General features: G+C 38.3%; 1 protein-coding gene across 2 annotated transcripts in view; it reads right to left on the bottom strand.

The window, feature by feature from the left end:
• The window catches only part of ZCWPW2 (zinc finger CW-type and PWWP domain containing 2), a 400,309-nt gene that overhangs the window by 323,149 nt on the left and 64,626 nt on the right, over positions 1 to 12,534 (bottom strand). For both annotated transcript variants that reach the window (XM_045163891.1, XR_006547320.2), the window contains exon 3: positions 8,578 to 8,737. In XM_045163891.1, the coding sequence (XP_045019826.1) occupies positions 8,578 to 8,737 (160 nt within the window). The remainder of the gene's footprint in view (positions 1 to 8,577; positions 8,738 to 12,534) is intronic.

Below are 12,534 nucleotides of genomic sequence, written 5' to 3'. Positions count from 1 at the left end.
CTAGGATTATTAATCAGGAGTTACAAACTTAAATCACCACTAGATACACAGTTAAAATGGTAAATTTTACGTTACATGTATTTTATCACAATTAAAAAATAAAAACCTTAATTTATTGTGTACAATTTAAAGTATCTCACATACTTTTATCTCAAGCTGTAGAATTTTTATTTCACAAAACTGAATGCATCCTTAAGTCCATAGCAAATGGGCATACACACATTTCACTGCTAAACTGATAATGGGGCGTCCCGGTGGCTCGATGGTAAAGAGTCCTCCTGCCAAGCAGGAGTCGCGGGTTTGATCCCTTGGTCAGAAAGATTCCCTGAAGAAGGAAACAGTAACCCACTCCAGTATTACAACAATAAAAATGACCGTGAAGTAGCAGTAATATATTGATAAACAAACCACAGGAAGTGAGTGTTGGGTCAACTGATAACTTTTAAGGTCTGTGAAATCTCCAGGGCCACTGTCTCCTAGGGTTCTGGCCAGGCTGCCTGCTGCAGCTGGGATGTTAAATACAAGAGGGAGAAAGGGTTTAAATCATGTGTTCATTTGCTCTGATACCTAAAACAGTCAGGCTTGGTTTAAAGGATCTCAAGACATGAGCCTAAAAGAGTTAACATTCTTGGCTGCTGTTTTCTACTCCACATTTGCTTGTTTTTTAGGGAATATGTGTTTGTGGGAAAACAAATGTTGTATTTATTACAGACAGATGCTCAGATTCTATTTAAAAATAGAATCACACAAGCAGGTGGGAGAGCCAGGAGAAGAGGATGGTTAAATATGTGACACAATCAGCTCATATACTGTGAGCTGAACAAAATGGGAAGGAAGTGGTAGTTCTGGAATTTATTTTCAAAGTTAGTTTAATCTGCACTGTTTAGGGTTTTGCCTGAGTCACAGACTGTTCCTAGTAACTGGTCAGAAGATACTTTTTTTAAAGTGGACAAAGTAAAGAAAAGAGAAGTTAATATATAAATTGTAGACTTTCAGTTCCATGGTTTTGAGTTTTGGACATCACCATTCCTTGATGGAAGCATGCATCAAACAGTTACTCTGCAACTGTTTACTAATTTAACAAGCTCAACAGAAACATCTCATTATACAGCAGCTTTATTTCATAAGGGATTAAATTACCTTGAAGACAATTTAGTGAGTCTTATATTTTGGTTTAAAAACAATAATCTGACTCTGGTTTCTTTAACAGAAAATAAGCACTTCTAGGAAGTTGAGAATTCCTTAGGAAAGATTGTTGCTGTCTGCTGAGGAACGTGAGAAAGCTGGCTGATGCTTAATACATTTTTCCTGCATTTGATGATGGGAAAAGGTAGCCCATCTGTTCCTTCCTTTATCAACTGAGTAAAGTTGGTCATATTATGTGCATTTGGACTTTTAACTTCAGTACAAGTTCCCAGCTCTCTAAATTCATAAGAGATGAAGTTGAGAGATGACAGAAGTGAATTCCAGAATTTATTTGGAGCAGCAAAGTCAGCATATACAAATATGACTGAATCAAAGAGACAGAATAGAGATATAGGAAAAAAAAACTGGTTTTATTCAGTTGCAAAGAACATAAAAGATAATATTTCCTAGTCTCCTTTCAAATTCCATCAGAGAAAACTAAAGTATTCTTGAGGCATTGCTGATACTGGGGACAATTCATTCGCCAAGAAGTCAGATTAAGAAGGCTCTAACCTATCTCCTGCTCTCAAGAAGTCTCACCACTTTTTTCACACTAAAGTAGAAAAGCACCACAGCAATGACCACTTCCAGTCATGTGCTGAAAAATCAAAGAATAACATGATCACTTAGCCCTCAGTTCAGTTCAGTTGCTCAGTCGTGTCCAACTCTTTGCAACCCCATGAACTGCAGCACGCCAGGCCTCCCCCTATCTCCCTAAGTTTTGGGGAGGAAGGTATTGGCTGATAAAAAACACTAAAATCATGTTATTTTTCACATAAAATCTTAGAAGAAAAGATATTATTCTCCACCTTACTATTCTTGGTAAATTTTTTTTTTTTTTTTGGTACTGTCTCCTGTAGGTGTGGGTTTCCAGGAAGAGGAAATAAATAATGTAACTTGTATTTCACCTGTACTTCCAATGACAGCATGAACTAATGTTTATTAAAAGCCTACTATATGATAAGCACCATGCTAAGTGCTTTACACATGTAACCTCAGTTAACCCTGTGACAACTTTATGAAGCATCTACTATTATAACTTCCATTTCAAGATGAGGTGTGTGGAACTGGTAAAAGGTAAATGACTTGCTTCAGGACAAACATCTAGTAAGCAGACAGCCAACCTTCAAACCCAAAGGACTGGGTTCTAGAGCCTGTCTTTTAATCACTATGACAACTTCATTCTTCTCCTAATACATTTCTATGAGTTTTCTTGGCAGATTATTCACAAATAATTCATACCTATAAAAACATGTTCTAATTCCCTTAAACTTTCTTCAGGTCAAAAACTAAAGGATGCTTAGAAAACAAGCAAACAAACAAAAATTGTAATCCAATAATACTAAAATTACAACATATTTTATACTAAATATGGAATCAGAATGATAAAAATTTACTGAGAGTTTGGTAGCTATACAACTTATTTGCCAACAGGAACATGGTGCAAACACACACACATACGTACACTTTTTTTCTGGCAAATGTGGCTTTCACAGAGAGCAAGCTAAATAAATTTGTATCCTGTTTTACTTCATTACTCTAAGAGCAAAATGCTGCCTGATGATCTAGTTATAAACTAATTTGCTAATCCTTTTTAAAGACTACATTCTTAGAGTTTGAATCCTAATAAAATCTTAGAAGCAAAACACTTGCTCAAATAGATGCTAATCTAGACATGTCAAATGACTATTGCAATTGTAATCTGAAAAGAGCAAGAGTTCTGCTTGGCCACTAGTCCTGCAAAGGGGAACATCAAGCAGCAAATAAAAAACAAGTCGACCAGAAACTGCCATCATTCAACATGCATATTAGGATTAAAAGGTGAAAATGCTCCTCATTTATTAGGTGCAAATGTGAAAAACATTCAACAATAAATTAGGCTGATGCTTATGCATGTGCAAGCTGGTAAGGTGTAAAACAGAAGAATGGACTTTGGGGTTAGACACACTGGCACTAGGCACTGCCCTGTCACCCAGCAGCTGCCTGGCCTTGGGTCAGACACGCAGCCTGACTCAGCTCCTGCCATATGGCAACAGTGATGATGCTACTTCACGGGTTGCTGTGAGCCTTTAAATACTACATTTATTATAACAAATGTAGTATTTTATTATAATATGTATATATAAGTGTATTATATATACATATGATATATTATTGCATTATATCATTATACAAGGATCCACCCAGTCCCTGACCTACAGTATGGGTTCAGGTCCATGACTGCTATTTATGGGCCTGTTTGGTTTTTGGAGTCACTGCAGTATATGCTGACAATCAGAGCCCTCCACTGGGAGATATTTACTGGACCAAATTTACATTCAGTGTATCATCACTGTTGGTAATTTCTATCCATATGTTTATCATAAAACAGGAAAGAAACCAAAGTATTTGATAAATTACTATACATGCTAAGTTGCTACGGCTGTGACTGACTCTTTGCAACCCTATGAACTGTAGCCCACTAGCCTCTTCTGTCCATGGGATTCTCCAGGCAAGAATAATGCAGTGGGTGGCCAAGCTCTCCACCTGGGGATCTTCCCAACGCAGGGATCAAACTCGCGTTTCCTGCAGCTCCTTCACTGCAGGTGGATTCTTTACCACTGAGTCATTGGCGAAGCCCCTAAATTACTATAGGTTGTGTTATTTCTATTTACAGACTGGGAGAAATTAAGAGTAATGTGACCTCAGTCATCTGGCCATATTCTGAAGAGTACTGAAGCTTCAGGAATGCTTCTTCTAAAGATACAGGTTACAAAGAACTGTAACATCCTCTCTGCTATCATTAGTGTATCTGTCAGAATAACCCTAGGGACTGAACATAGGCCAGTTTATTTCTTCTTCACACCGCACATCTGTTATTTGTTGGCAGTGGAGGCCTTTGCTAAGAGTAGTCCAGGGATCCAGGCTGAGAGAGCAGCAAATCAAAATTTCAAACATTATCAATCATGGAGCCACAAGACAGACGTCTACAGGATGTTGCACTGGACACAATCATATGCTCAGATATTCCTCACTCACTCATAACTCTTTGGCCTCACCCTGCACAAGAGTATCAGACGTGCATCTCTACTTTATAACAGGGAGGCAGAAACCTGGAACACTTTGGTGAACAGTATTAATGACCACCCCAATCACGAAGCAAAATTCTAGGAGTTGCGGAGCGCATGTTTAGCAATACCGCATTGCTCCCTTTTCATTTCCCTGCAAAACACAGGCAGCTCCACACTACCAAATGACATCTAAAACCCAAAGAAGTGCTTGCACATCTACAGGTATATCCTCCACAGAGAAGACAGCAAACTGTTGAAATACATAGCCAAAAAAAATCCACTCACATCATGGACGAAAAAAGTTAAATTTTACCACAAGAGCCTCCCAGCACCAGAAGTGCAATACTTAATTTTCTTGGCAGTATAAAGAACTAGAAAAGTGTAATCCAAGCAGGCACTGGTTAGAGTACATTATTTATGTCCAGTAATAACCTATAAGATAGATGATCAACTAAAACATGCTATAAATATTACATTTAAATTATACATCAGTTTTATCAGCAATATCTATAAATTATGTATAGTGTTGAATAACCAGTATGACTTTAAAGCTTTGTTCAGAAAAACTCAGTTCTGGGTTAGACATGTGAGGCTATGGCAGTCAGCATCATCTCCAGGAAAACCAAAGTGACAGACTAACAAAGGGAGTAGGAGAAAGGCATCCTGAAACAGTGAGCCATGACCTCAGTTACATCACTGCACTAGCAGAGATAAACCAAGGACTTCTCAGGTGGCTCAGGGGTAAAGAAACCAGCCAATGCAGAAGTAGGAGATGCAGGTTCTATCCCTAAGTCAAGAAGATCTCCTGGAGGAAGAAATGGCAACCCACTCCAATATTCTTGCTTGGAAAATCCCACGGACAGAGGAGCCTGAAGGGCCATAGTCCGTGGAGTCGCAAAGAGTCAGACACGACTGAATGACTAAGCATGCACACAGAAATAAACCAACAAAACTCTGATGTCTCAAGTTGAGAAACCTTAGTGCTTCCCTCTCTCTCTCTCTCTCTCACTCTGTCTCCCTCTGAAACGCACATCAGATTCATCTGAGGGACCTGGCCTTAATCCAAGACCTTCTAATTTAAGTGATCCAGTAGAACACAGTGCTAGCACTGCTGTGTTTTGGCTGTTATTTTTGTTGTTGTTATCACTTTATAAAGCCTTCTAATGCAAAGCCAGGCTTAAGAAATGCTAAACTAAGTCATGTAGTCTATTGAGCAAAAGAATAAATGTGCACGTAATAGGTTCTGCAGACATGGACCTACTAAATATAAAAGAAAAAACATTTGTGCTAATTGGGGAATGAATTGTACTCCATGCATTAACTCTAATAGTTATCTAGTACATGTCATGTCTATATTCTTTGAGTAATTACCAGAGTGACATGTATTCTGAATATATACCATAAGGGAATCAATGTTTTTTTTAAAAAGGGGAAGGGGATTTCACCTATCTTTAGATTACTGATTTTCTAGTAAGTTAAAAAATAAAATGTATGACTAAAATAACATAAGTTACAAATACAGAATCTAAATATGGCCTTCAACTTTTTTTCTAAAATATATCACAGTATATTGATGAGTAATTTTATTTAATGGGGAAAAGTTTATCAACCATACATTCATATACATATTCATTCACAGTGACAGAGCTCTGTTGTGCTTTCAACAATGAAATTAATGTCAGTGGTCCCATAAACATATCAACTTTTTAGTGACTACCAAAAAAAAAAAAATGCAAAAGCCTAGACAAACATGAAGTAAAGGAGAATAGTTAACATTTTCAGAATCTAAAATGAAAAAATATTCTATTTTCTCATAAATGCATATAGTGTCTTTCTAGAAGAGTTTATTTCTCTCCCACCATAAAACACACACAAAATAGATACAATCCACAGTCAGTGAAAACTCTGAAATAGTATTTAATCACTTGTTAAACTAAGCTGATACAAATAAGGAGAAATTAATGTTGAAATAATATATGAAGTAAGATGTAGTCAGTTTGAGCAGTGAGAGCTATACATGCTTATCATTGTTTGTCTGCTTTTAGAAAAGGAGCTGAGATGGTAAGTGTAATGTGCAACCATTCTCCATCTGTTCTACAAAAATCCTGAAGAAGGTCTATATTGTTTAATACATGTTATTTTCATGTAAGTGATATTTTTATGGGGGCACGAGTGTGAATTTAGTATCTGGATCAATGTAGTACAGTGCAGAGACAGTATCTGGGGAGGAAGGACCCACAGTGAAGAGAGGACATAATGCATTAAATTCCTGGAAATTCTAGGCAACTGAAGTGCAGGTTGGAGTCAGTACTATCTCCATCTCCAAGGGACAGGGATATCTCAGTCACCCCTGGGTATTACGTAGTTTGATGTTATTCATTTTGAAATGATTTCTTATATGGATGACTTTTGACCATTTTCCTATCATGGTTGTCAGCATTTCCTGAGCTGACCTCTTTCCTTTCTGCTCCCTGATTTTTCATTGGAATAATGAGGTGTCAATCATCTGTGAGTCTCCTTCCTGGCAAGTGGAGATCCTTAGGTAGCCAGGAGTAGGGGATCTGAGCACATCAGGACAGCCGGGCATGTGCCAACTGAGGTAAAGGGAAACTAAAATTTCAGTCTTGAAAGAAGAGACTCACAGAAGAAGGCATTCTTATTTTATCATCTCCAAGAAAGGACAGGAAGGAGAAGACACAAACAAGAAGAGAGTAAAAGATAAGAGCCTATAGGTAGGTACTGTGAATCACAGCAGAGGCAAGAGCCTTCCCAGAGTCCATGGGTACCCAGGGAGTTATTCACCCAGGCACCAGAGACATGAAACAAATGCTTTATTTTTTTCTGTCCTCATTCTTGCTTTAGGAACCTGTTTAATTTAAGCACCCTGAATTCCTGGTATTTGCAAAATTTTTTGCTTGCTTTAATGTTTTCAGACCTTATTATGGGTTCTTATTCTTGAGTTTAGTTTTGTTTTACAGCAGATTTTTTCCTTGTCCCAGGGACCAACGGTATGCTCACTGGAATCAGACTACTTAAATTTATCCTGACAAAACTCAAATCCTGAGAGTAACACTAGTTCAGACAACTAAAAATACACATTGATTTTTTAAAAATTTATTCATTTTTTAATGAAGGCTAGCTGCTTTACAGAATTTTGTTGTTTTCTGTCTACACTTTGATTTTTTACATATGTTTAAATATAATTTTTGAAGAATGCTCTGCTCTTTATCACACTTGTCAAACATTTGGGACTCTAAGGTCTGCTCCATGAGAATCTGGAAGGCTTCTGTGTCTTTTAGAAAAGGGGAGGGGCACAGAGGGAGAACATTCCCCTCTGTCTCCTGAGGGTGTCCGCAGAAGTGCCCAGGCAACAAGTGAACAGACAGGTGCCTCATACAACATGACTGGCTCACAGCCACCAAAAAGGAATGCATGTGGTGTTATTCCACACAAACATTTCTACTGAGTCAGCCTTCCCTACCCACTGCTTTTAAGCTGAAAGGAACAAAGATACAGTATGGTCAGAGATTCAGTAAAGTCCCTCAGCAAGTACCTCAAATTTCCACAGATTTACTTATACTGTGGACTAAATGGCATGTCATAAATGTACATACATTTATATGTATATCTGAATATATATATATACTTCTCACTCTACAATAGGAACCATCTAAATTGAGTCAAAGGCATTCACATTTTTGACATCTATTTTTTAATCAGATTTCTAATGAAAGCATAGTTTGCAGATGAAAAGTTTCAGTATTAGAATACAGATATAGATAATTGAATTAATTTATAACTAAACCAAACCCATGAAAATAGGTTCAATTCACTTACTCTCATCAACTTGAGAATTCAGTCTATTTATTAATTGTAGACTGTGATTTAAAAAGTTTAAAAAGAATAAAAAAATACTGAAGGAGTTAGTATGATGAAATATTCTGTTTGAAATTTGAAAAAATCTGGTTGCATTCCATAATTAATCTTTCCTGTGAGCTAGGGCTATAACTTAAGAGTTTTCTCAAGAGAACTGAAAAATTATCAAATGATAATCTTAAAACTGTTTCAAAAGGCAATTATAGAGAGCGCTCTGTTGATTTATACTATATAGCCATTAGAGAAATAAAATTTAAAACTACCTCATGGCTATTTTTATATTCATACTTTCTTTGAAAAGGCTGTTTTAAAAATACCAATATTCAAGTTTAAACAAATAGTACCTACTATTTTGTTCATATAAACTTAAAAGTAAAAAACTATATACCTTTTAGGATATGAGAGAAAATAGTCATTATTAAAAACAAGTAGAAGAAGAAGAAAGTTTTGACATTACTGTACCTACCTTTAACGTGATACTATAATGTCCGGCAAATGCCGCGTCTATCCATGCTCTCGAATGTGGATCACCCAGGAATTCTACGTGATATTGTTCAACATCTCCATCCAGGTCATAGGTCACATACTTCCCTTTAAAAGGGTCAGGGCAAAGTATCCCTGGCCAACTTTCAAAAGAAAATATTTTTAATTATTTTCATGTTTTAAAAAGGGCAGACATTAATACATCTATCACAATCATCTGTCAAACTTCCTCCTTTGAATTTTAATAACTTTTTACAAATTTAAACATATTCATACGTTAGTCTTTTAAGTAGAATATTCAATTGATACAAGTAATCAGTTGTATCTCTGTAAATATAGAAAGTTTTGAAACAGTCACATACTGAAGATATCCATAAGATGTGAGAAGAAAGAATCATGAGACAAAAGAATGATTTCCAGGGTCGATAAGAGACATTTAGGCACTGCTAACAGTAAAGTTTGCCAACAAAGGTCCGTCTAGTCAAGGCTATGGTTTTTCCAGTGGTCATGTATGGATGTGAGAGTTGGATGGTGAAGAAAGCTGAGCACCGAAGAATTGATGCTTTTGAACTGTAGTGTTGGAGAAGACTCTTGACAGTCCCTTGGACTGCAAGGAGATCCAACCAGTCCATTCTGAAGGAGATCAGTCCTGAGTGTTTGTTGGAAGAAATGATGCTGAAGCTGAAATTCCAGTACTTTGGCCACCTCATGCAAAGAGTTGACTCATTGGAAAAGACTCTGATGCTGGGAGGGATTGGGGGCAGGAGGAGAAGGGGACGACAGAGGATGAGATGGCTGGATGGCATCACCAACTCGATGGATGTGAGTTTGAGTGAACTCCAGGAGTTGGTGATGGGCAGGGCAGCCTGGCGTGCTGCGATTCATGGGGTCGCAAAGAGTCGGACACGACTGAGCGACTGAACTGAACTGAACTGAACTGAACAGTAAAGTTAAGAGAAAAAGAGTCATCAGATTCATGGCAGGCTTGAATCAACTCTCACCAACTGTAATGATTAACTACTAAAATGTTAACCCACTGACTTGGTAGGAGAGAGCTAGCAATCTGTGAACCAGGATGCCAAAAGGGACTGGTGACTCAGGCTGTGCTGACACTGGACGGTGTAGCGACTTTGGGAAAAGCGGAAACAAAAGCAGCAGTTCTGCTTTTACCCTCCCACCACATATGTTCCATCAGCAGTGACCAAATGGTACACATCCTCAATACTGCAGATCCTAGAGTGGGCAGCCATTCCTTTCTCCAGGGGATCTTCCCAACCCAGGGATCAGACCCCTGTCTCCCACATTGCAGGTGGATTCTTTACCGCCTGAACCACCAGGGAAGACTGCGAATAACATTTATCCTTCACTAAAAACAAATCTCTAGGGGTGTGTTCTTTCATGACACAACCTTCAGAAATTCCTTGATACGTTTCAGTTTCCCACTTGGCAAAAACAGCATATACATCCACTAAGTTTTAGCCTTTTTACCAATCACAGAAGACTCTGACCTACTGCTCAGAGAATAAAGAAGGAAGATCAGCAAGCTGTGATTAAGGAATGCATGTGTGTGTGCTCAGTCACTTCAATTGTATCTGATTCTTAGTGACCCCATGGACTGTAGCTCGCCAGGCTCCTCTGTCCAAGGAATTCTCTAGGCAAGAATTCTGGAATGTGTAGCTTTTCCCTTCAAGGGATCTTCCCAACCCAGGGATCAAACCCACATTTCCTGTGGCTCCTGAATTGCAGGCAGATTCTTCACTGCTGAGCCACTGGGGAAGCCTGTGACTAAGGGATGCACAGTAGCATTCTGACTAAACTTTATAGATCAAGATTCAAAATATGCATGGCTAATACACCCAAGCATACAAAAACTGTACAATTATCAAGTTCGACTTCAGTTTGCAGTACTGCAGAGCAAGAAAGGCAGTGAAGTTCAAGTTTGAAGGCCCAGTTTCTTGTTCTGCCTTGTACCAGACATGAGGCCTCTAGCAGGTAACTAGGCCTTACTGTCACTCTGGGTCCTCAATGTGCTGTTTCAAAGTTCAAAGGAACATACACTTTACACATTTTGGGGTTTTACAAATTAAAATATTATAAAGTACCATCATTATGGACTGAATTATGTCATCCTACCAACCCATATGGCAACCCACTCCAGTATTCTTGCCTGAAAAATCCCACCAACAAAGAAGCCTGGTGGGCTACAGTCCACAGGGTCACAAAGAGTCGGACATGACTGAGTGACCTGACTTTCCCTTTCACCAACCCAAATTCATATGTCAAAGTCCTGACTCCCAGGATCTCAGAATGTGACTCTATTTAGAGATAGGGTCTAGCAACCAAGTTAAAAGGCAGGCCCTAATCTAACATGACTAGTTTCCTTATAAAAAAGAAGGTTAGGATCTAGACACACACAGAGGACAGACCACAAGAAGACAAAAAGAGAGACTCTCCCACAAGCCAAGAGAAGCCTCAGAAGAAATCAACCCTGCTGACACCCTGACCTCAGACTTCTAGCCCCTGGAATTGTGAGAAAACAAGGGCTAGAGAATGAAAGGGCTCTGATAGCTCAAGTGGTAAAGAATCTTCTGCCTACAATGCAGGAGATGTGGGTTCGATTCCCAGGTTGAGAAGATCCCTTGGAGAAGGAAATGGCAACCCACTCCAGTATTCTTGCCTGGGAAATCCCATGGACAGAGGAGCCTGGTGGGCTACAGCCAACAGGGTTGCAAAGAGTTGGACAAGACTGAGGACACACGGACACGACGGAGAATGAAAAACTAAGTCCAACAACCTGACATCCAAAGAAGCTGAATACTTGGGAAGAAGTGGAAATGATAATGGAAAGTCAAGTGAGAGTTCAGAACCTAAATGAAGCGGACCATCGGGTTGTCACCAGGCTCACATCACAGCATCTTACCGGTAGTTGGCAACTCGTACTGGACTGTACTTAAGAGATAAACTTGAGTTCAATTTATATTTTAAACCTATTTTAGAAATCTACATTTCTGAAGGAGTCCACTCAAAAGAAGACTTCAACAGGTAGATAAATGACTAAGAATGAGTGGCAGCTGCAATGGAGACACCCAACTTACAAGAAATCAAGAAACAAGTGGGTCCTTCAACATGATCAATAACTATTTTAAAAGTAACCCAACTGTGATTGTTACATTCTATTTGTATAAACTCTTTATAAAACATAAGGGGTTCATGTTTAATATTAGGTGATTTGCACCTCACTGAAATTTTAAAAAGGATTACTACCAACCCAATACAAAATTATAAGCAGTACCTACTCCATTCACTTTAAAATAGTCTCAGAAAATGGATTTCTGATATTTAACACATGAAAGAAGGGATGACCCAGAGGGATGGTATAGGGAGGGAGGTGGGAGGGGGGTTCAGGATGGGGAACATGTGTACACCCGTGGCGGATTCATGTTGATGTATGGCAAAAGCAATATAATATTGTAAAATAATTAGCCTCCAATTAAAATAAATAAATTTACTTTTTAAAAAAGAAATATTTGGCAGTTTTTATGTGTTAGATGAGCTGCTACTTTTCTGACACAAATTCTGATACTATTTTTTAAGTGAAACCTATTGGGTCCAAGAGTATTCAATTTAATTACTCAATAAAATATAAAGAGATGACTTCTAAAAAGAATTAGATGCCAACAGAGAAGCTTCTGTTCATTACTTGAAATATATTACAGAAAATATTGAATACTGATTTGAAGATGAATTATGAAAAGCATTATCAAATGTCCAAATAACTTGGGCACTTTCAGGTGATGCAAAGGAATTATCTGACTCGAAGTCTGCATATCTCAGCTAAAACAGAATGTACCGAACTGCAGGGAAAGCTGAGCAGAGGCAATAGATGTAGAAAACATGATTACTTCTCTCCAGCTGCTACATCCATCATCTGCTCTGATTC

Source organism: Bubalus bubalis, chromosome 21 (genome assembly GCF_019923935.1).
Source record: "Bubalus bubalis isolate 160015118507 breed Murrah chromosome 21, NDDB_SH_1, whole genome shotgun sequence".
In the NCBI taxonomy this organism is placed as follows: domain Eukaryota; kingdom Metazoa; phylum Chordata; class Mammalia; order Artiodactyla; family Bovidae; genus Bubalus; species Bubalus bubalis.
The sequence above is the reverse complement of the archived record's forward strand: the minus strand, read 5'-3'. Positions and strand labels throughout refer to the sequence as shown.